The following is a 24,129-nucleotide window of genomic DNA, read 5'->3' on the forward strand; positions in this document are numbered from 1 at the left end:
GGACAAGTCCACTACTTTTCCACCAGCACACCTTGGCAGCTCAGTTATGGCTTCAGACTTCCCCCTTCTGGAAAATATAAAAGGCATCTTGCATTTAGCCTTTGAAATTCAGGGGAAGCTCTAAATGAACTGCATTTCTTTTTGCTTTTTAACTTCAGCTGTGGACACATCTCTACTGTTTTGACAAAAAAATAGGCCATCAGTTTAGTACCCCATGCTTTCCTTTGCCACATGAAAATCCCAGCCCTGGCTTTTAATAGATAATTGGTAGAAAAGCGAAACCAGAAAATCCACCTAAAGGATAGAATGATTCTCCAGAGCCTATGCCAGGGCTGGGAGTGAAGCCAGGCCCTTTATCCTGAGCCTTGAAAAGTCACTTGGGGCCAGATTCTATTACGTGCCCGTGCAGCTTTGAGATCCCGAGCACGCGGAGGCTCTCAGATGCTATAGCAATGGCCTCAAGCTCTGAAGTATGGTAGATCCTGCTCTGGCTGGTTTCCAATTAATCCCTCTTTCCAGGCCCTTGTAACAGAAACTGCTACACCCGTCTGAGCTGCAGCCAGATAGGCCAGCCCAGAATACTGACAACGCCCTTAGACAACAGGAGTCCCCCACTGCTAGAGTAATTAAAAAAGAATTCATAGCCCGTCGCCCCATTCATGGCAAAAAGGCAGCACACCTGCACCTGTCCTCTGCAGCTGCTCGGCCAGAGCGTCTGCCTGGTACAGTGAAACAGGCCAGCCCACATCTTCTTCCAGGGGTTGCCTGGCAATCAGGCCAACAAGCCACTCTCTGCATCCACGGCACAAATCCTCAGCTCCCAGGAAAGAGACACAGCATCTCCAAAGAGACAGGAGACCTCTACCTGAATTGGACTAGGCCTACAAAGGACCAAGGCACGTTAACATAAAAAGAAAAACTTTATAGGCACAGTTTACATTAAACACAAGAACAGCAGCATTGTCTCATGCATCAGAAGCGTGAGAGAGACTTGCTGGGAGCACCAACAAGGATCCCTGTGGAAAACAATATGCTCAAAACAAGACTTCTCCCACATCTTTATGTCCCCAGAAAATGGTCAGCTGGAACTTGATTTCATATTACTTGCTAGCAGCTAACTTGCCTAGTGGAAGCCAAATAGAGTCTGGCTCTTTGAGATGCTTTCTCCCAAGCTACTTTGTGTTCTGGTGTGCTCTACAGCAGCATGCAAGATCCTAAATGTGATTCTTGTGAGCAGCCACTTGATTTCTCACACACTGCATTAGCCTTCGAGGTTCCACCGATGAATCAGACACAATGAAAATCCAGCCCAAGACCTCCATCCTGCAGCCGTTTCAACTCCGGCTGTCCTTTCAGCCACAGTCCAGGGCCTGAGCCACACCAACAGGAGAATCCAGCGTGCTTCAGGCAGGACTGCTCAGGACTGAGTCCCATTTGGTTTGCTGCCTCGCTGTGAGACCTTCTGGCCGAGCTCACTCTTGGGTAACCTGCTGTCTACCTAGGTGGCACAGAATGGATTGTTTTCCCTTCTGTGCCCTGCTATTTTGATTGATTACTCAATCAGTGGTGACAGCGCCAGACAAGTTGGGGACAACAGCACTGGGCACTGCATCTAAGGGTCAAGCATGAGGATGACCAGGTATCAGTCTTCTTTATGTTGTCTACAAGAGCATTCACCTGTCACAGAAGCAGTCGAGGGGCAGTCACCTCAGCTGAGACAGTGTCCTCCACTCAGCCATAGCCATGTGCCTTTCCCTGAAGCTGCTAGGCACTTTGGGAGAACAGAATCACACATTAGTGGAGGTGGGAAGTGAACTCTGGAGATTCCAGGCAACTGGAATCAGTTACCACTCCTGCCAACTGGACCAAGGTGGTCAGAGTCACTTCCAATTGGGTTTTGCGTGTCTCCAAGGATGGAGGCTCTATGACCTCTCCTGATGACCTGTTTCAATGTTCAACCACTCTCCTAGTAAAAAAGGTTTTTATGTTCTCACTACCCTCTACCATGGGGGATATTACTTCCTAGTACATCCCTTGATCTGTCTGTCAAACGGAGGAGAAATGATCCCAGTAACAGCCGCCCTTGGTATGGTATGAAGGTTATCTCTGTTGGCCTGGAGAACAGTGACAGACTGTCTGGGTCATGACTCCAAAGGCTGAAGACTGCAGAGTCAGAGAAGGTCAGAGATGTGTGGAAATTATGGGCAGAAGACTGTACTGACTTAAAAAGAATGATCTGCCGTTAAAATGGTGCTGGATGCTAGGCTGATGGCAAGTCCTTCCTCAAAAAAGAGACTTCCCAGTGGCCACCTGGAAGGTGGAATGCACAGGAGGCAAGGACACACACATAGCAAACAGAACCTTTCAGGTTTATGGGAAGAAGGCAGGAATTCAGTAACTAACCAAGTGAATCAGAGACTTGCTATATATTTCTTGAACCTATTCAAGCTTACATAAAACAAAATAATTGCATATTTTGATAACAAGTTCCCAAAAGCCTTTTCTCTGTCTTTACAGAAACAAGGTATTTGCACCTGAGGAAGACCCACCAGCAATGAATGACAAAATATTCTTCAAAGGAAGTATAAGGTAAGAATGAGTTCAATTAAAAATATAAATATCCCAAGATGATAGAATCACAGAATGCTTTGGGTTGGAAGGGACCTGGTCATCTAGTCCAACCCCACTGCAGTGAGCAGGGACATCTTGAGGAGAAAGACTTGGGGATGATGATTGATGAAAAGCTCAACACAAGCCAACAATGTGTGACTGCAGCCCAGAAAGCCAATTGTATCCTGGGTTGCATCAAAAGCAGCGTGGCCAGCAGGTCAAGGGAGAGGGTTCTCCCCCTCTAACTCTGCTCTCGTGGGACCTGACCTGGAGTACTGTGTCTAGCTCTGGAGTCCACAGCACAAGAAGGACATGAACTTATTGAAGCAGGCCCAGAGGACAGCCACGAAGATGATCAGAGAGCTGGAACACCTCTCCTACAAGGACAGACAGAGAGAATTGGGGTTGTTCAGCTTGGAGAAGGCTCCAGGGAGATGTTATTGCAGCCTTCCAGTATCTAAAAGTGGCCTACTGGAAATCTAGGAGGGTCTTTTCACACGAGCTCACATAGGATGAGGGGTAGCGGGTTCAAACTGGAAAAGGGTAGACTTAGATAAGGTGTAAGGAAGAAGTTCTTGACTATGAGGGTGTTGAAACAGGGGAACAGTTTTCTCAGGGAAGTTGTGGATGCTCCATCACTGAAGATGTTCAAGACCAGGTTGGACGGGGATTTGAGCAACCTAGCTGAGCTGAAAATCGTAGAATCATAGAATGGTTTGGGTTGGAAGGGACCTTACAGATCATCTAGCTCCAACTCCCCTGCCATGGGCAGGCACACCTCCCATTAGACCGGGTTGCTCAAAGCCCCATCCAGCCTGGCCTTGAACACTTCCAGGGATGAGGCATCCACAGCTTCTCTGGGCAACCTGTTCCAGTGTCTCACGTAGGCTGCTTGTACTGAGGACTCCAGAGCTGGACACAGCACTCCAGGTGAGGTCTCACCAGAGTAGAGGGGCAGAAGCATCTTCCTCGACCCACTAGCCAGGTTTCTTTTGATGTAGCCCAGAATATGGTTGGCCTTCTGGACTATGAGCACACATTGTTGGCTCATGCTGAGCTTTTCATCCACCAGTATCCCCAAGTCCTTGTCCACAGTGCTGCTTTCAATCCCATCATCCCCCAGCCTGTATCGATACTGGGGGTTGCCCCAACCTAGGTGCAGGACCTTGCACTCAGCCTTGTTGAACCTTGTGAGGTTCACATAGACCCACCTCTCAACTTCGTCTAGGTCCCTCTGGATGACATACCATCCCTCAGATGTGCCAACTGCACCACACAGCTCAGTGTCATCTGCCAGCTTGCTGAGGGTGCACTCAATCCCCATCTATGTCAGTGATGAAGGCATCAAACAGCACTGGTCCCTGTATGGGCCCGAGGGACACCACTTGTCACTGTTCCCCATCTGGCCATTAAGCTGTTGGCCACCACCCTCTTTCTCTGGACGCAACCATCCAACCAATTCCTTGTCTACTGAACAGCCCACCCATCAAATTTGTATCTCTCCAATTTAGAGAGAAGAACATTGTGGGGGACTGTGTCAAAGGCCTTACAGAAGTCCAGATAGATGACATCCGTAGCTCTTCCCTCGTCCACTGATGCAGTCACTCTATCACAGAAGGACACCAGGTTGCTCAGGCAGGACTTGCCCTTGGTGAAGCCATGCTGGCTGTCTCACATCACCTCCCTGTCCTCCATGTGCCTTAGCATGTATCCCAGGAGGATCTGTTCCATAGTCTTCCCAGGCACAGAGGTGAGGCTGGCAGGTCAGCAGTTCATAGGGTCCTCCTTTCTACCCTTTTAAAAATGGGTGTAATGTTTCCCTTTGTAACTCCCTCAGTCACCAGGAACTTCACCTGATGCCAGGACTTTTCAAATATCATGGAGAGTGGCAACTGCATCAGCCAGCTCCCTCAGGACTCTGGCGTGCATTTCATCCGTTTCCATGGACTTATGTATGTTCAGGTTCCTCTGGTGGTCACAATCCTGACCTCTTGCAGATACAGCAGATTAACTGCCATTTGTTACACTTGTTTCTGAACTATTGTAACCAGATGGGTCTTTAAAAGTTTTCTTTGCAGCAATAATGCATGAAAGACCCCAAGGAAGCTGAAATATTGACAACTCTGTTTTATAGAAGTATCTTGGTTCAACCACACATGCAGAAGAGCAATAGAGTTATTATTCTCTCCATTCATTTCAAACCCTTTGACAGAAACTCCACCCACCTAGTTCCCCCGGCCAGACATGACCACACCAACTGAGCATACCCTTGGGTCATTGCAGTTACCAGCTACTGAGTGCTCATAAATGGTTTAAGTGTCACATACGCAGCATGTGCTCTGTCAGAAACTCAGCACAAAGCAGTTTTCCCTAAGCCATGAGAAAATAAATAAATAAATAAATAAATCAGATTTGTTGAAATTATGTCCTTTAAGAAGTCCATCTCTAAGACTCTTAAGTCTTTGTGCTTGACCCAGTAAAATGTGACGAAAGGGCTACCGTTCTTCCAACCAGGCAGCCACCCTCTCATCCACAGCCAACCTGGCAAGTGCTGGAACACTGCAGCAAAGCTCTTACACTCCTTTTCACCCTCTTAGATAATCTCAAATCCCAAGGCCATCCCTTCTGCTGTTAGGTATTACAGACCAGGATCAATGAACCCCAACACGTTTCAGTTATCAACATCTTGCTCTTCTGGCTCAGTATATGGTGCCATTTGTACCAAGTTTCCCATTCTGATGGGAAAGGGGACAAGAAGAAATCTGCTGGTTTCCAACTACAGGAATCAGGAATTGTCAAAACAGGAGGTGAATGCAAACAGCAGCTGGATACCACTGCAAACTTCCCATCCTATCAGATTCTCAAAATTACTGCTGCTCTTTGCTACATTGTTTGCAAGAAGGATGATAAGCCCAGAAAATAGACCTGTGATGCCAATACCTGACAATGCGCCTTTCCAGTCTACTTTTCCACAGGATAAGGGTCTGGCTATGGTAAGGCAAAGAAGCAGACAAAAACCTCAGCCCCTTGGTCACTGTCCTGAGCATGAGGGGAAGCATTAGATGTCAACTTTCTGATGGGGAAAAGACTGAAACCCGCCCAGTGCTGCTAAGAACTGAAGAGCTGTAGTCAACTCAAAATTTGCAAGACAATCATCTGCGTCTTCAAGGCAACATGGACACGGTGCTTTGCCCTCCAGATCCTCTCTGCTGAGCTGAAACAGAGCGCCGCCAGCAGCCAAGAACTTAAGGCTCTTCTACTATACGACTCACCCTCTAGTGGCTGACACAAGACCTGTCTGCCTGAACACAAATTTGGGTAACCTCTGACTAGGTGGGTGTAAGTTTTCTTCAAGTCTGGATGGCGTCTAACAGTTATGCTCTTCCAACAAGGCAATGAAACCAGATGGTTAAGGCTACATAAAAGCCAGTACATAAGGAGAAGTGTGTAAGTTCTGAAACTGAGGAGCCCTCATCTTGTGGTTGCTTACCATGATGTGGGAAATTAACAAGTACATGAAAAACAGAAGGCAAATTTTTAACAGGTTTTATTAAGTTTACATATAAATTACATCCCTGTGTGTCTTGCATTATTGCATAGTTAGATACATCCCATTCTGCCTTGAGTGAAGATGTTAATTCCTGTGAAAAGGTGGCTGAGAGAAGGTCAAGCTTGTGGCTTCATAAATAGGTGAGGCTGAAGCTTAAACTGAACACAACTCTGCTAGGCCACCTAAACCAAATAAAACACTTTGGCCACCTATGTTGCTTCAGGTTCCCATAATATCCCCTCAGGAAAAGCCAGACAATGCTGACATTAGTGCTGTTTTCCCATGAGTAAGGGATGCAGACCCATTACATCCATCTGCACCAGCATTCCCAGAGGATGAAGGGGGTTCTTGCAAGTGCTCTTGCTGATGGTCCTCATTTATACTGCTCTGCATCACCAGCAGGCCTCAGAGCATGCAAACTACATTGCTTCCAGAAGAAACCAGATCAGAAGACATGTTCCAGCTGTTATCAGAAAAACTCCACAGGACAGTCCAAAATAAAGGTTCCCAAAGCATACATCACGTAGAGGCCAGGCCCTATTCAGGCCCACTCCTCCTGGCTGCCCTGTGCTGGCACTCGGTGGGTCAGGTACTGTATGTCTCAGAGAAGATGCTCGGAACTGGTAGATTCTTAAGCAAATGACAAGTTCACTTCTTCAGCCTTGTGTGCACCACTTTGGAGAATTATATTTACTGTAGCACTTGATGCGGAGAAAAAAGCTTAAGGCCTTCTGATTTTGTACCCAAAATAAGCACACCTGGACAGTTCACAAACTAGTAACTCTTTTTTTTTTTTTTAAATCTACTTATGTTTCAGGGAACCAGCAAGATAGGTGGGATTTGCAAGCCTAAAAATACTACATTTCCAAGTTACAATGAAATCCAGCAGGATGGGGAAACCACTATGCTCTTTGAAAACCCAAGCCTAAAGTGCTTTGGGGTACTGGAAATCCATGGCATCTTGTAATGGTGCTTTTTTTTCATGAAGATCAAATTTTATTCACTGTCCTGATAAGTACCACCAGCAAGAAAAAAAAAAAATAATCATATATACTAGTCATCCATCACTTTTAAGGCTTCCTTTACAAGCAATATACTTCAAAGCAACATTCTGCTTAAGGGACTAAAATGAGGTTTGTTGAGCTCAGACCTACAGAACCAGTCTGACACTTTTTCTCCCTATGTAGAAATGAAATCACCAAGTTTTGTCTCTGAAGATCACAATATTCCATGAGAAAAGTTCCCTGAGAAAAATGTTTCAAGTGCCAGGTTTCCTGATATACAAAAATACTGACCACACAGCAACTGCAGACCCTTGTCTTTCATGCAGATGTCTTGTGGACATCCAAGTATTCCAGTACGTGCAGTGGAGCTCTAGAAAGTCACAGTTCTCTGTACTGACAAGCAGCCAGACCACAGAATGTGTAGTTAAAATACTTCTGTTAAGTCATTGCTGAGTTACTGCTTCTCAATGCTGAGTTTAATACTTCTGTTAACTCAAATGCTGCTCTGTTTGGCAGCACTTGTGGCAAGCTGCATAGTCCAGAGGGAATGCCCTGAACTGCCATTGACCATGTCAACTGACTTGTACTCAGTTTGGACAACACTTTAACCCTAAGCCTGTAATCACTGGGGACCTGTTTCATAGAATCATACAATGTTTTAGGCTGGAAGGGACCTCCAGAGGTCATCTGGTCCAACCTCCCCACACAAGCAGGGACATCTCTAACTAGGTCAGGTCACCCAGGGCCCTGTCAAGCCTGACCTTGAATGACTCCAGGGTTGGGGTCTCCACTACCTCTCTGGGCAGCCCATTCCGATGATCTATTATTCTTATATTGAAGATTTATTTTTTTCTAATCCCAGTCTAAATCTATCCTCTCCTAGTTTAAAACCATTACTCCTTGTCCTATCATTACAAACCCTTTTGAATAGACCTTCCCCTGCCTTCATGTAGGCCCCCTCCAGGTACTGGAACGTCCCTATAAGGTGCCCCTGGAGCCTCCTGTTCTCCAGGATGAACAGCCCAAACTCCCTCAGCCTGTCTTCATACGAGAGGTGCTCCAATCCCTTGATCATTTTGGTGGCCCTCCTCTGGACTCACTCCAATATGCCTACATCCTTCTTGTGCTGGGGGCTCCAGAAAGGGATCCAGTATTCCAGGTGAGGTCTCACCAGGGCAGAGAAGAGTCTGAGTTTCCCTCAGATCTTCTAGCTATGAGCATGCCAAAAGCCTGCTGTTTGCCTTTTCCAGCCTGGTACAAGATTGTTGCTTGCTTGCCATGCTGGACCAGCTCTGAGTCTTGGCAGTGGGATTGTTGTCTCCTTTGCTGAGTTTTTTCTCTTCTGTCCATAGAGGGAAAAGAGCAATTGAGTGGCTCATTATCTAACAACTAAGACCAAAGCTTTTGCTGTTGTCAGGATCAGCATTCACATAAACTGTTGGAAAGAGTCTACAGACACAGCAAGGAAAGCATCCTCACCAGGAATAGGCATGTTCTGCTACTAGGGTGTAGAAAGTGTTTCAGATCTATCTGGCAGATGGAGACACAGGCTCTTGAAAACATGAAGTCAAAGAGAATACAAAATTTGTGTGGTTGAGATCAAATGAGTTAACTGTGGTGTGGCAACAAGACAGAGGCAATTCTTACTTCTTCACAGGAAGAAAGAGATCTTTACATAAGATTACGGGGTCTGTCAGATGTTATGCCCTGCTCAGAAGGAGACAGGTATTTCTATCACAAAATCTTTTTTTTTTCTTTTTAGCATGTAGCTGAAGATGTACATATGAAATGATAAAGACTTGAGAACCATACTCACAAAGAATAAGCAGTTTGAGAGGCTTTTTTTTTCCCCCAACAGTTATACTGAGATTGTTACAATCCTCCATCCTGCACAAAAAGCCAAGAACTTTTATTCAGAAGAATATAATCTGGAAAGTTAAAAATGGAAATTAATTCAGCCAAATGCTCTGATAAGACAGCAGTCTGGTATGAATGTAAAGCAGATTTTGGTCGCAAGTCCAGCAATCACTCCTACAGCAAACGCTGTGGTAGGGGCTGTCCGTATGAAGCGGTAAGTGGGCGGGTGAACATGCACTGCTCAAAGAAGGTGGACAGAAGCTGGTGTTTTCCACTAATTCCTTTTTCAGCAAGAAAAAATTCTGTAGTCACCTAAGTAACAGTCTGACATGATATTAGGAACCAGGACTTCTCTAAGCAATCTTCTGTTCTTCATTAGAGTACGTTCCCTGGAACGATGCGGGAAAAAGCTCAAGAAGAATTCGGAGGCCCAGCAGCCTTGGAGTCAGGGGCTGGATTGCAGCTGGCCTACAGACAGATAAGGGCCTTGGGAGAACACAGCAAAAGGGCAGGCCACATTTGAGTTATAACTTGTCTGGTAAATGATCATTTGGACTCAAACGCTTTGTCTGGGTATAAAAGTTGGGGCCAGGACATTTGTCCACAGAGGAAGAAGGGTCAGTATATTGCACACAGACAAAGGCAGTTGTTCCTTTGACAGAGTACTTCCTGAACAAACAGCTGTCACATGGATCAAGTCCATTCCTGTCTGGCTGTAGGCCAAACCAGCTTCAAGTCCTAGACTACTCCAAGCTTGCTGGCACTCGATACGTGACCACAAGCTACGCCAGCAGCCATTTAGAGGGTAACCACAGAGCAGAGCGCGTCAGAGGAACAGGCGTACGGAGAGCACAGAACTTAACTGGCTGCGGGTTTCAGATGCCCGTTTTGGAGTGGATCCAGTTTCGGTAGTAGGTCACCCGTGTGTACACTCCCGGTTTATTTCGCTTGCCACACTCGTCTCCCCAGCTCACTATTCCCACGAGGTACCAGATTCCTCTGGAGTTTTCATGTACCAGTGGCCCACCGGAGTCACCCTATGGAGAAAAATGTCAGGGGCAGGAACAGAGTAAACAGTGGTCACCCCAGCAAGGCAGCAAGCCCCACGTTGTCCTGCTGCAACTGACAGACACTTGTCTGCCAACCACAGCTAGAATTCAGCCTCCACATGGTTCACTGACAAGACAGGGGCTGACATCCTATGTCTACTTCAGTCTCTCCCACTCCACACACTCACATCTGTATTCTCTCACATCTGCATTATACATGAACCCCAAGCATCTAAGTGCAGACTTCAGCCCATGAACCACAAAGCTCTTCATTTGCATCTGTCAAGATACCGAAGCACACAAACTTCATCAAGATTCCCCAAAATGTATTTTATTTCTATAAAATACCACCTCCCACCCCACCTATTTCCTTTCCACTATTACCTGTGAAGAGACTTACCTGGCAGGCATCCACCTGCCCCTCCAAGTACCCAGCACACAACATTCCAGGAGTTATTGCTCCACCATACACTTCTCTTCTATTACAAATTGCCGTACTTATAATTTTCACTTCTGCTTGTCGAAGGTGATTAACACTAGAGCCTAGAGAGAGAAGAGGCATTACAATTTTTAGACAGGGTACGCAACCTAAAACACTCAAAGATTAGGAACAGACAGAGTTTCCTAAAGGCTTTCTGACATTACAGACAACGAAGGGAGCTACTCAGACAATGTCTCTGGAAGAAGAAAGGTTTTTTCCCCCTTCAAGTCCTCCACTTGTTCCCAAACATAACCCTCCTCCATCTTTTATCCTCACCAGAAGCCCTTCAGCATGATGGACAAAAGGACTTTTGTACATGTTTCAGTGTTGGATTCAACTGCAGGCTAAAAGATATGTCCTTGATAGCATTGGAAAGACCCATGTGGTTAACTGCAATGTAGCTTTGGGCAGTCACTACACACTCCAAGAGTCTACCATCCAACACAACCCATACAGTTCAAGAGCTCTCAGAAGCAGATGTATAGTCCCATCATCTCTAACCTCATTGACATGGACTAATTTGAATGAAGCTCACTCAAGTCATTGGCTGATCCTTGATTTATGACCAAAGAGAGATTAACTGATGAAAACCATCATGATACATCTATGACAAAGATGAATGGCAAAAGAACTCATGTCGGAGCTAAACCCACAGTGCCTGGGTCAGCGGGAACAAAGAATAAAACATATTCAAGCAGCACAATGCCTGCAGCAACAAAAAAGACCCTGCTCTTACTCCTGTAAGGCTAGCCTGTGGGGTCTTTCCCCCATATACCAATCCACTGGCACAGACAGAAGAAAAGCAGCCAACTTGGTCCACAGATGTATCATTAACACACGCACCTATCAAACAAGTCATTAATAAATATAAAACAAGTGTTAATAAATACAAAATAACAAAAATAAACAAAACCCCCTGTAAAACCTATCAGCAGTCTTCCCAGGTAGATTTGACAGGGCACGGGAAGGTAAGAGACGCTCACCGTCATTCTCCAGAGCTCCCCAACCTGTGACAAAGCAGGAAGCGTTCTCTGGGAAAACGTGGGATGCTTCAGGAAGGCAGACACTGTGCACGTCACTCGTGAACACAATGGGAGAGGCAAGTTCCACAACAGCCACATCATATTCATGATCAAGGACGGAGTTGCCGTAACCTTCGTGAATGATGATTCTTCGGACGGGTTTTTTCTGTTTTGGAGGTCTTAGCAGAATTCCAAAGCTGGCCGTCCACCTCCGAGGATTAGTTACTCTGTAAGATATTTGAGGTTATGGCACAGCCACCCAAAACAAGATCCCCAAAGGAGCTTAGCTCTCTATTTAAGCATCAAAACACAGCGTGGCCAGGTTTGCCTAGGGGACAGAGAAGAGACAAACTTCACTATCTTTCAGCAGATGGAGCTGCCAGTGGGCCATGAAAGATCAGAGCACCCAAGCGTCCTAAGGCCTGCAGGATCGGGGAGGCGCTGACAACTCACCCTCTGAAGCAGTGGGCTGCAGTCACCAGCCACGTATGGCCGATCACCGAGGCGCCGCAGCGATGGGTGCCGTCCAGCTGAATGCTCGCCTGCCACGGCCACTCGCCCTCCCGCGCGCGCTGCCCGCCGGTGATCCTCTCCACCCCCGTGAAGGAGAACGTCGGCCTGCGGATCCCGCAGCCTGGCGGAGAGAGGGCGGCGCTGCCTCAGCCCACCGAGCGAAATCGGGGCGCTGCCTTGGGAAGGGCCCTCCCGGCTGCGGGCACAGGCAGAAGGGGGCAGCGGTGGCAAGAGACAGCCTTTGCCTGAAGCGGCGCCTCCGGCAGCAGGGAAATCAAGTGTCGTGGTCACAAGCATCCCAGGATGGATGTGGGGTGAACAAGTTAGTAGCAGAGTCACTGCTTTTTCCTTAAGCCAGTTGTCAGACACACAAGCCCATAGGTACTCCCAAGGGAGCTGAAGGCTGTGTACCTGAGACTGAGGAATGGTTTATTTTCCCCAGTTGTAACTGCTTACCCTTGCCCTGACAAATTTTGCTTTTTTTTTTGATATTTGACCAGAGCTGTACAGAAGGAAAGGTAACATACATAGTCATTAGCGTGTCACAGGGACACACACAGATTACTAGGCACAAAACACACACTGATAACTAACCTAAACATTTACATTCATATAGCTTTCATAGTAACGGCATATAAGGTTCATCTGAACCTCTCTTGGTACCGTATTAGCAAAATGTATTTTCTTTATAAAGTCCTTAATCTGGTTTAAAAGTACTTCTTAAAAATTGTGTATGAAAATACTGAGGAACCTCCACATCAAGACCAACCACACCAGGGCAGCTCTAACCCTTAATGCACGCATCACCAGCAAAGCACACACAAGACAGGTACTGTGCTTGTGAACTCGGTGGAGGCAAGCTTCCCATAATTTGTAACATCCCACCTGGACACCCAAGGCAGGACCAACACAGTATAGCTTTAAGTGTCACAATTGCTGAAGATGAGTTTGCAAAAAAACAACCACAAAATCAAACAAAAAACCCACCCAGAAACTAAGCAAACAAAGAAGGGATTTTTCCAGGTGAACTCCAGGTCAGCCTTGGCAACAGCAACAAAAAAATAGAATCCTCTTCCTCCAACAGTTTACTTGGAGGCACTGTGCCAAACAGCACAGTCACATGCTACTCAGCTGAAAAAAGTTAGATCCAAACCAGTTAATTCTCAGAGTCCACATAAAGATGGAAAGTTAACACAGAAAGGCTCCAGGACCATGCAGAGGACTGACGCAGTCCCCTGGGAAGGGATGTACTCTGGCTCCCTGTTCCCAGGGCAGCCTTAAGACCTTGGGGTGGAGTTGGGGGGGAGAGCACAGAACAGGAGATGGACTGAGAACCTGCCCCTCTCCCCAGGACTGTGCCACTGCTTTGCTCTCACTGTGGACAGCTCTTCTCCCTCTCCCACCCTCCAGCCTTCCCCTGGGTATTGCAAGGTTTAGCTCAAATGTAACAGACACCTATTGCCAAACCTTCCTAGCAGGTGGAAGGATTAGAAGGGAATGATTTTGGAAGAATTCTGGCAAGAATCTTGGCCCACAGCAACTGTAGTTCTTGTGCAAAGCTCTCTAACAGCAGCTCATCTACATGCCTCTGCTTCCCATAAGAAACATTAAAGCAAGTGCTCACCACCACCACGCCAGGATGTGTGATTCTACACACACTACAGAGCCAGGCTGACTGCAAGAAAATGAGCTGAAGTCTTCTCTGCCTCGTGCACGGTCAACTGCTCTAGGATCTCTAACAAATTATTTTGTCAGCTTGCATCTCAAAAGCATGAGAATCTTGTAGACAGAGAACCTAGAGCACCATGACCCTGGACCTTTTCTATAAAGCATTTGTACTTACAGTTGTTCAAAAGGTTATCTCCATTTTCCTTATTCAGCTCTGAAATGAAAAGCAAACACCACAGTGAGTACAGTGCTGCATGATGCCTGTACCCAGCAAACAGCAATGAAATGGCTTGCATCACTGCATGGAGTGACAGGACGGTAAAAGGAGTCATTTGCTCTGCTGGAGAAGTTCAGTTAAGCCTCTGTTCCTCACTGAAAGTGTAAGGCCAAAGGATGTATCTTCCTTGCCTTAGCTCAAAGCTAACAAAAGCAGCAGATGACTGCAAAGAGGCCCAAGTAACAGCTACATGTGCTGATAGCTGTGCATGATATAAACACCTATATACTTTTGCTCAGGTTCAGTATTATGGTTAAAACAGTTCTTCACTATGAGGGTGGTGAGACACTGCAACAGGTTGCCCAGGGAGCTGTGGATGCTCCACCACTGGAGGTGTTCAGGACCAGGCTGGATGGGGCTGTGAGCTGCCTGGTCTAGTGGGATATGTCCCTGCCCGTGACAAGGGGCTTGGAACTAGGTGAAGTCCCTTCCAATCCAAACCATTCTATCATTTTATTAAATCCTCAGTGCTGGGATTGACTGGAGCTAAACTTTAATATTACTTTCATTTCTTTCCTACAGAAAACTCTCTGTCAGATTCTGATGGTAACCAGTGACAGATTCATGGGAGATGATTACTGCCTGGGAACCTCAGTGTTTTGTTATGAACACTGGCTACAGCAATCTGTCAAATAAGCAAAGGGAATGGCAGAGAGTGAAGAGAACCATCTCAGCCTTCCATGTGTCTTAAGAGTTTGAGGACTCTTCCTTTCAGTACCTGGTGATACAGGTTCTTGTCCCATTCACTGTGTCCCTTAAAGTAATCCGTGAACCCATGGTCACAAAATTGGGCCTTTTATGGAGTCGTTGGGGAGGACTATCTCATTCAACAGAGCTAGGTCACACAGAGACCACAAAGGAGAGCTCACACTCAAGAAACAGTGCCAGTTTGCTTTAGTTCTTTTCATGCTACTTCTTCCAAGCTGGGCATCCTGGGCTGTCAGCTGTAACACAGTTTTGAGAAGGCAAAAGAAGAAAACAAGAAGAGCCCATACCTGCATACTAAAGTGAAACTCCTTACACTGAGAACAGTAAAGTATGAGGAACAAATTGCAAGCTGAAAACACAAACCTAAGGCACTTGCCTCTGAGTGCAAGGGTAGACTGGTCAACCTCCAGGAACGTGGAACTTGTTTTCAGCCTCCTGCGTAACACGCTGTTGACGTGGCCCCAGGTGGAGGCCTTCCCGTCGGCCGAGGGGAATCTGAACACCAGCACAACAGACGCCAGCACGCCGCCGGGATCCGGGCTGCAATCAACACACACAGCGGGCTCAGCCCCTCCGTGCCACCAGCCCTCTGCTCTGCTCTGCACCGGCGGCCTTCTTTACGCAAGAACGGGTCTGCACAGATGTACAGACCAGAGAGGATGGCTGTGCACAAGTAAAGGAGGAGGAGGATGTCAGCAGGCAGCAGGTTTGGTTCTCACCATAACGATGGCCAGACGGAATTTTCTGGTAACCATCCCAAGTGGTACAGCTGTGAAGGAGAGAAGGGATCACTCCCTTTGGCCTCCATGCAGCTCATAGTCAGTAGGACACAGATGGCAGTAGGAGCAATGTGGCAAGTTAAAACCCTTCAGCACATGCCCAGCAGGTCATTCCTAACAGTCACTCAAAATACCCAGTTTAGAGCCTCAGAAGTTAAAAAGGTCTTTTAGCATTTCTGTCCATTTAAGTCACTTGTCCATTTACTGGCCAGTTAGCTCCACTGTATCTAGAGACAAAAATCTCAATAGTTTGAGTTATCAGAGCAAGGCATGATCACTTATTGTGACTATAAAGTGAGGCCAAATGTTTTAGACTAACAGTCTAAAGGAAACCAACTGAACCCTAGAGGGAAAACCAGCAGAGATGCAGCAGCTCGGCTGTTTGTTAGGTCCAGTGCCTAACTGCAAGACAAGGTATCTTGTAGTGAAAACAAGTGTACAAGAGACACACTGGTCAGCCTAAAAGATGTAAAAAGGCTGCTTGAAGGCTAGCTCCCAGGTTCTGTAATTTCAGTTGATATACAGTATAAGAGGCTTGTGGAAGAAACCAGCAGCAGAAAACAATATAGAACAATTTAAGGAAATTATTAGTTCCATCTAGAGATGGGCAAAGGCAAGAAAGCCCAGAAGTGCTGTGAAAAAGGACATTTGTGGGAAGTTTGGCATTCTTTGCTGTCTAGGGAAAAATATGCCAAAGAACTGAGACTTACAGAAATACAACTCCAAACCAATGTAATGTGAAGTAGAGGGAAGTGATGGATCTTACTGCCAAGAGTGATACATAACCACTGCAGAGGGGGGAAAGACTCAAAACTTCTTACATAGGACCTTGACACTTGTATGTCTCTTTTGCTTCCTTCCCTCAATTATGTATCCAGGCATCTCAATGAGGAATCCTTTATTCCTTCAGTCCTTCTGAGAGATGGAGGAGAACAGTCACCTCCTGCTGTACACCATGCGGAGGGGCAGACAACAGCCTGAGCTTCCATGGGACACAGTAAGTGGAATAAAGAGCTGACTGCAACTCTCAAGCCCTTAACTAGCCGTGAACACTGGAATGACCTAGTAATTCAGCTACTGCATCACAACCACAAATAACTGGTACTCAGGTAATCAATCTGCACAAGTATAGGGCCAAATTTCTCCTACTTGCTGACCTCTGAAGGTAACTGAGCCCTCAATGTTGCGAGCACTGAAGCAGAGTGACACCCAGCCAAGACTTACTCATCCTGCTGGTGTAATCCAAGCATAAATAACCTGGTGTGCTCCATATGGTCAAGGGTAGGAAGAAAGGCTATTTATCACATCCCTTGTTATTCCTGACCTTCACATTGCTTACCTTAGACTGACAACATGGGACCTGATGTACCTTTTACTTAGAAAGGACCCCTTGAATACTGCAGATATCTGTTAAAGGAAAAGAGTGTTAAAATACATCTGTGACACGTACGTGCTCTCAACATACAACAGTCTCCTGAGCCTGGAAATACAAGAAAATGCCTTTAGATGTTCACCTCTCCACCACAGCTACTGCTAAATTTCCATCAGAGGATGCAGAACCAAAATAAACCACTGAGTTGGCCGATTTTGCTGTCCCTTCTGCTCTGCAAGTGCCTGCTCTACCACAGGGCTGCTAGAACAGACAGCACCTGTGCTTACCATCTGCTTGCACACAGTCAGAAACGTATATTTAACTCACTAAAGAAGTTCTGAAAAGTAAGGCCAGCTGCATAAAGATGAGACATAATCACCTCTGACTCTTTAATCACACAATCTCAGGACTATTCACCACAGGTCAGGGAGAAAGAGAAAAATATCTTGGCTTACCATAGTTTCAATCTCTTGGCTCAGGTGCCTGAACTCTTCTGTAGTTTGCCTCTCATACTGAGGGTCGTACTTGACATTGGTGATGAGGAAAGATGCATCGTAGTATCGGTCCTGATCTACAGAGAAGGGGAAAGGTGCCAGTTCAGACACGCACAGAACCTCTCAGAGCACGGCTCACGTGAAGCTCCCAGGCACTGGCCATGACCCTGTCAGCTGTGGAATTAGTGTCAAAAGCACTTTGGGAAAAGGGGGCTCTGGACCATCTTGTTGCTCCGTGGACTAGACAGAGGCTCATTTCTACACTGAGGACCATCCCAAGTAGCTCTCAATTACAACCATTACAAGATTTCTCTAGGGAACGTCTTCGCATCAGCCCGAGATGAGCACAGCATGAGACACACTAGCCCACACGTGTCCCTTCTGCCTCAGCTGACACATTCACTACTCTCTACCTGCACTCTGGCATGTCCCTGCCCCTCTGAGAGGCAAGTGGCTCAGAGCTGTTCAGTAGTTGGGTTAAGTTTAAAATCTGGCCCTTGAGTGAATGGCAGAGTGGCCTCATAACTCAGAGTTTGCCAAACAGCAAAGCTAAGCTGTAGCTCTGCCACTGCTCTGCCTAGTGTCCTAATGCAAACCTCATCAACTCCTGGTGAGCTGAGACAGCAGCACAATTAGTTCCATCCCAGCAGGAAGGCAATTCTAAACTTCTCACATTGGTATCCTGGAGACTTGGAATAGAATGGCTTGGCTTCATTCACCTCCTTCTGAATCTGGGCCCTTGGCAACCAGGACTAAGTCCTGGTCTCCACAAAGCCTAAAGGTCTGCCCTCTCTCTTTCTGGAAAACCCTCAGCTAGATGTGCCAGGTTCAGTTTCTGAAAAAACCCTATCTGAGACCAAGAGTACTACCACACCCCTGGCTTCAACAGAAGACTGCCAACCTTTGGTTAACCATGTATATACCAGTGGAGCCACAAGGGCAAGACAAGAAACAAAAAGAGAGGCAAAACATAAATCGTCAGGCAAGGCCACAGTAGCATGTGAAACACAACAGACTCCTGAAGACTTGTGACAACAAAAAGAGTGGTGCACTTACCATTGCACAAAAAGAATGTAATCAAGCCAATGATGAGGGCGAAGCCTACGATCACCGACACAACGATGACTGCTATCTTCCACGGCTCTATGCGCTTCGCGGCTCTGTCCATCTGGGTCACTGTCTGCATCGAAGGAAACGTGGAGAAATTCAGCTCTCTTACAAAGACAGTAGCGTATCCTGAGCCAAATCAGATCCGGCACAGCTTAGCTCAGCTGACAAACCTCACAGAATGAGGTAGGTGGGGAAGGACTGCTGGACCCTGTGGGTCTGATCTTCTGCTCAAACCAGGTGCCACTACAGCAGGTTGCTCCAGCCTTTGTCAAGTCAAGTTTTTAGTATCCTGAAGAACAGAGATCCCCACTCTCTCAGGAGTCCTGGTCCAGTCTCTGACCACCCTCACAGAAAATGTTTTTTCTTTATATTTAGACAGAATTTCCTGTGTTCTAACTTTCCTCTATTGCTTCCCACGCATCCTTAAGGAAAGCCCAGAGTTGTGCATGTATTGCTAGCAGAGACAATTTCCCATCAAGAAATCTTACACAAATTCCAAGTGCAGCTGCCTGCCCAGGCAGGTGCTTAAACTGAACGTAAACTGATGACTTAGGGAATAACTCCTGCACCGAGGATATTCCAGGCTACCAGAGATGCCACATAACATACAGCTTCAAGTTATTTTTAGTTGGTATGAGTAGTAACATTTATTGACCCCCTACAGGGTTTGGATTTTGTTGCACCAAAACCACATATACATTGTAGAAGACCACATCCTCCCCCCTGCCAGACAGCCTGTCAGAGGGGAGAGAAACAGCTAGTCATGTGCAAATGTGATATGGCAACAAGACCCAGACTTAGTGACTCTCTGAAAGCAAGAGCAGAGCTGTAAAAGGGCTGGGAACTTGATTCACAGGTGGACACAGGCACATAAGCCTTTCTGCTCTGCTTGCGGCCTCCTTGCAGCATTACACAAGCCACATTTTTGTGCATGTCCCCGGCAGCTTTGTTGCAGGATGATGCAAAGCCTTAAGCACAATTATTTCAGAACCCTAGTAATTCCACAGCACGCTCTGTAGTAACTGTTGTCCTGCCACACACTGAGTCTCTACACCACGGTCAGTATTAGTACAGAGTATCAGAAAAACATGTGGGCTAATCTCTCAAAGGTGCCTGGGGTGACAAATGGCAGCAGCCAGCCCCGGGGAAGAGGGACTCGGCTGGCTTGTCACCATGCTCTTTTACACCCACTGATCCATGGTTGTATTGCTGTGAACAAGACAATAAATGCTGTTTTCCCCTTTCCAGGCCTATGGCACCACCACTTCTGAGCAACAACCAAGAAAACAGAGGCAGGAAGGGGCAGAAAGGCAGGCAGAGTGAGTAAGGCTTTGCAGGTTTCCTAACTACAAGGTGGCAAAGAAGAAATCACAGTGAGAGCAGAGCAGGATACCAGCAGAGGCTCCATCTTAGGAAATGACCCAACAGGGCAGATACTCAGTTAGGGACGAGGGTATGATGCACAAATCCAAGACAGCAAAAGCCAGTGACGTGATGGGAGAGCAGAATGGGGTTATGCACCCTGCCCTGAGGGCAAGAAAGCTGAGCAAAGCCACAAGAAAGAGATGGTAAGCCAGGCAAACCAGAAACGAGGTGGGGGAAAAAAAGAGATAGGGCCACAGAGGAGATAACCAAGAGGTATGCACACAGAGAGGGTATACTCAGCAAGTGACAGGGAAGTTGGAAGCAGTTCAGAGTTTAATCTCCGCACATAAAAGCTTGGTTTGGGCTAGTTTTAGAGAGTTTCAGGAGCAGGTAGATCCCCTGTTTAGGAAACAGACTTCTGCACGGTCTTCTCTGCACTCTAGTAACCAAGAAAACTGCTCCATCCAGCAACACTCACTGGCCAGAGAAACACTGGTCCTCTGCAGTGCTGATCTGCACAAAGGCAGAGATGGTCTCATCGCCTTCAACCACAGATGCACCCTTTCTCTTTTCTCCTGGCAAAGAGGCATCGCTTAATACATAGGTGTCTTCCTCAGAAGACCCCCAATACCACAGCTGTGTAGATGCCTTCCAGAGTTGGGTGCTTTGTACAGCCTCACACTTCTGGCTTCCTTATAGCACACGCCTTGATTTTGTGACTGCCAAAACTCTAGTGAGCTGCAAATTAATTCTCAGGGGCAGACGGGAACTCAGGTAACACCAATGCATTCATCCTCCAGCACGGCTGACAACAACTCTCCTTTCTCAAAAGCAAGCCATGACAGCAGATCAGAAGCCAGACTCCACCAAGAGATCTCAAAGGCTGAGTCCTCTCTGCTCCAAACAGCACCTCCTCATGGGCTGTGTTTGGGAGCTTTTATGTCTGCAGAAGCTTCAAACCCAGGATCTTTTACTCAGTAAAACACTGCTCATCTCGACAATACTATGGATGAACACTGGACCTCCTCCAGCAATCTCTGTTCTCGTTTAAAACACGCGTCACTCTCAAGGAGTCCAAGACAATTCGTGGAGACAGGAGCATCTGACAACTTGTTCATTTGGGTCTGGAAATGCAAACTATTAAGTCTCCTGGTTTACATACCTTGGGTCTGAGCCAGAGAATGTTTTCATCACTAAAAAGTTATTCTATACTGAAAAAAAAAATTAATCTAAATTAACTATTTTGGAAACAGTTGTTTGTATCAAATTAAGTTCTTTTAAACACAGTAAAGGTGTGCTTAGTGAGAGAATTAAATCAAGCCTCGATATAGAATATTTTAATAAGTGAAATACAGCAAGAAATAAAGCTACATTAATAATTACTGGCACATTAGGAAGAAAATTTGTACTGAAATTTTATGGAGCTAAAATTGTCTCGTCTCCTTTGGAAAATCAAAGAGAGATCAGACAAGATTTCAGGTTGGATCCCAAAAGAATTCTTTACCTTCCACTTGGAACATTTCCCAAATGCAAAAGACCCAGGTTTGCTTTCAGATGAATCTATGTCATGTTTTGTGGCACCAGCTGTTTTGCCATGCTCTGCATAGAAGAAAACGCACAAGCCCTTCTATATGATATGCTACTGTCTTCCTACAGTAAATTTATTATTACCTTTTTTTAATTATTATAGCCCTGCTCACTGATATTTCACAACTCTCAGACGAGCCAGTTGCAGAGCTTGGGTGGCACATCTGATAAGAGTCTCTTCACGTTTACAGTCATGATCAGTTTTTCCGTTCGAAGATGGATTCAGGCTACAGTCACTCTTCTTAGAGATGGGACCTTTCACAAGACAACTGAACAGACGAATCTGCTGGTCTAGTGAGTGCAATTTGAAAATCCAGACTAGGTCCCTGAAGCTATCTGCCTTGGCAGGGTTGTTGGAACAACAGTGACTAAAATAATCCTTGCTTAGTCCAGGAGTCCTGTAGCAAAAGCACAGGGCCAAGAAGCAAGACATGCTAATTCCACTCCCACCTTTGCCACAAGCCACCACACCAGCCTAACGCTTCTCCTCTGCTCTTGTGGCATACTTGGGACACACAAGTCTAAGAGAATGGGACAACCACCTCTGCTACTTTGGGCACTGAAACAGAAGCAGCTAGTGCCTACCTAAGTACTGCAAGACCCTTGTTTCCATCAAGTCGGTTACCTACCAGCCTCAATCACTCAATGTTTGATACGTCCCAAAGCAATTCTGACACAATGGGTCACTTCCAAGCACAGAAGGGATCTGCTGAGGGAAACAAAACGTGTGTGTTCTGCTGTGCGTCATGCTGAATCAGCTTGATCTCCCCACACCCTCGAACATCCCACAAAAACAGTAGGTGCTGCATGCCACCCTCTGCAGTCAGATAGCACATCGTTAATGTATTTGCCACTTACTAATTGAGCTCCTCCCCTTAGCCTCCAATTCTACCGAGGTCTTGCTGCTTCCCAGGAGCACACTTAGCTGGGCAAAGACAACAGCTCCAAACACTCTTCTTGTCATTTGCATCAAGATTCAAGGCCGGCGTTCGGTCTTCGGGATGTGTTTACTCAGAACTTACCAGGAACTATATCCCCAATTATTTGTTCACCTTTGCAATCGGCACAAAAGGTCTGCTGTTCCTTATTCTCTCATCCATTTTGCATACAGCTTTTTGAGGTTATAAACTCTAACTGTTGGGATAGAGCTAGCCTCCCGTACTACTACAACAGTCTCTGGGACATCACTAATACCCTACGTCAATAATGCATCTTTCTAGAGTTGACTGCCACAGCCAACATCTTAAGACAGACTCATGTTCTGAAATAAGCTTTGGTAAAACTAGGATGGCTACTCACTACATAATGACTTTACAAACATGAGAGGCCATCGCAGGGTAAAGGAAATATTAAGTATATTGCTTCTGATTACAATCAGTTTAGGATAAAGTTCTACAGCTTCTACATCATCTTTACCGCTCAGATTTCCACTTCCAGCTGTGTTGGTCATACACAAGTATCTTAGTCATATAGTTTGGCAGTCCCAGAACGTAGCAGATCTCTGCTTTTCAGCCTTTGAAAGTAGCTCTGCCTGCCTCCATCCGTCCCCTTTGAGCAATTGAAATCTGCTGCAGGAGCGACACGCCGAACAAGCAGTTACACTCTTTGTGGATTTTCAGTTTGATTTTCATTCCAAGGCAGGGTGGGTGAAATGGCCTTGTGCCAGATCTGGTGCATTTCCAAGCTGATTCTGCAATTTGTTCATACAATTCAATATCTGGCTGCACACAAAGCCCACGATAAACAAGAGCATAAGAAGCTACTTTTACCTACTTCACTCCACTCACCCTCTTGTACTACGCCATTAGCTCAGTGATTGTAACTGAAACACGTTCTAACCACAGTGGCACAAACAGCAGATCAAAGTTGGGGCACAGTGAGATGACTCTCACTTGTTCCCCCACTATAACCTTCAGTGGCCATAGGCCACCTTGATTTGTCACCATCACATGCTGTAGAGGAGCTGCGGAATATTCAGAAAACAAATGTATTTTGGGTGAAGAGAAAGGGTGAAACAGCAGAAGGATTATTGGTGCACGGAAGGCAGCCCAAATCAGAAGTAAGCTCAGAACTAGTGCCCTTCTCCCCACACCCTTGGCCAAAGCTCAAGCTGCTTTGTAAACCTATGTGTGATAGAGCCATGCTACCCGAGCTACCAAGGACCAAGTCAGAAGACCATAGCACTCACCTCTGGATGCCACTGAGAGGTCAGCAAGAAGCAGTTCTGTCTGGGAGATGCACTGTCCCAGACACCACAACACACTGTGCAGCATCTCAGCATAGAGTTGAGGCTTTATCTCCTGAATTAGGAAAGGAAGGAGTCATAGGCAAGTCAGAACAAACAAGTCCAGCAAGTCTCAGTGACAGAGGCTTACCCAGTAGTATGATTCCTCCCCTAAAACAATAACAATACTCTTCTTTCATCACACCTTTCATCCAGGAATCCCAAAGCCTTTTCAGAGCATTAACTGCGCCCTGCAACACCCCGAATCAGAAGAGTCACAAAAATTTTGCAAGGATGTGGAGTTTATTTCCTTCTTTGGTATAATTAAAAACAAATCAGGAATTTTGGGCAAGACCAAGAGAGAAAATTTGTGTGTTCTAAACAGACAGTGTTCAGTCCCAGAGCAGATATGAAGCTGATATAAACTGATGTAGATTGAACAGCATGTGCCTCAGCTCC

General features: G+C 46.3%; 2 protein-coding genes across 2 annotated transcripts in view; both read right to left on the reverse strand.

Annotated features, from left to right (window-relative positions):
• LOC103769813 (transmembrane protease serine 11E-like) overlaps window positions 1–3,934 on the reverse strand; it is a 47,799-nt gene extending 43,865 nt beyond the window's left edge. Inside the window, exon 1 of the mRNA XM_008937047.1 lies at window positions 3,822–3,934. Within this exon, the coding sequence (XP_008935295.1) occupies window positions 3,822–3,934 (113 nt within the window). The remainder of the gene's footprint in view (window positions 1–3,821) is intronic.
• A 5,962-nt stretch (window positions 3,935–9,896) lies between these two features.
• On the reverse strand, window positions 9,897–23,727 carry LOC103769812 (transmembrane protease serine 11B-like protein). The gene is made up of 10 exons (XM_008937046.1): window positions 23,631–23,727; window positions 18,441–18,560; window positions 17,346–17,461; window positions 16,858–16,925; window positions 15,116–15,279; window positions 13,930–13,968; window positions 12,027–12,207; window positions 11,535–11,800; window positions 10,471–10,613; window positions 9,897–10,058 (listed from the first exon to the last, which is right to left on the reverse strand). The coding sequence occupies exons 1-10, from the start codon at window positions 23,725–23,727 to the stop codon at window positions 9,897–9,899; spliced, it is 1,356 nt and encodes a 451-aa protein (XP_008935294.1).
• Between the last annotated feature and the right edge of the window lie 402 nt (window positions 23,728–24,129).

Source organism: Merops nubicus, unplaced genomic scaffold, assembly GCF_000691845.1.
Source record: "Merops nubicus isolate BGI_N331 unplaced genomic scaffold, ASM69184v1 scaffold18373, whole genome shotgun sequence".
Classification (NCBI taxonomy): domain Eukaryota; kingdom Metazoa; phylum Chordata; class Aves; order Coraciiformes; family Meropidae; genus Merops; species Merops nubicus.

What these genes read in the sequence shown, in the direction of transcription:
- LOC103769812 (XM_008937046.1), bottom strand. Translation starts at nt 23,727, where the DNA reads ATGCTGAGATGCTGCACAGTGTGTTGTGGTGTCTGGGACAGTGCATCT. An exon ending in TACATTCTTTTTGTGCAATG is followed by an intron (nt 17,462 to 18,440) that starts GTAAGTGCACCA and finishes CCTTCTCTGTAG; the next exon opens with ATCAGGACCGATACTACGAT. An exon ending in GGCAGGTGGATGCCTGCCAG is followed by an intron (nt 10,059 to 10,470) that starts GTAAGTCTCTTC and finishes TTTTCTCCATAG; the next exon opens with GGTGACTCCGGTGGGCCACT.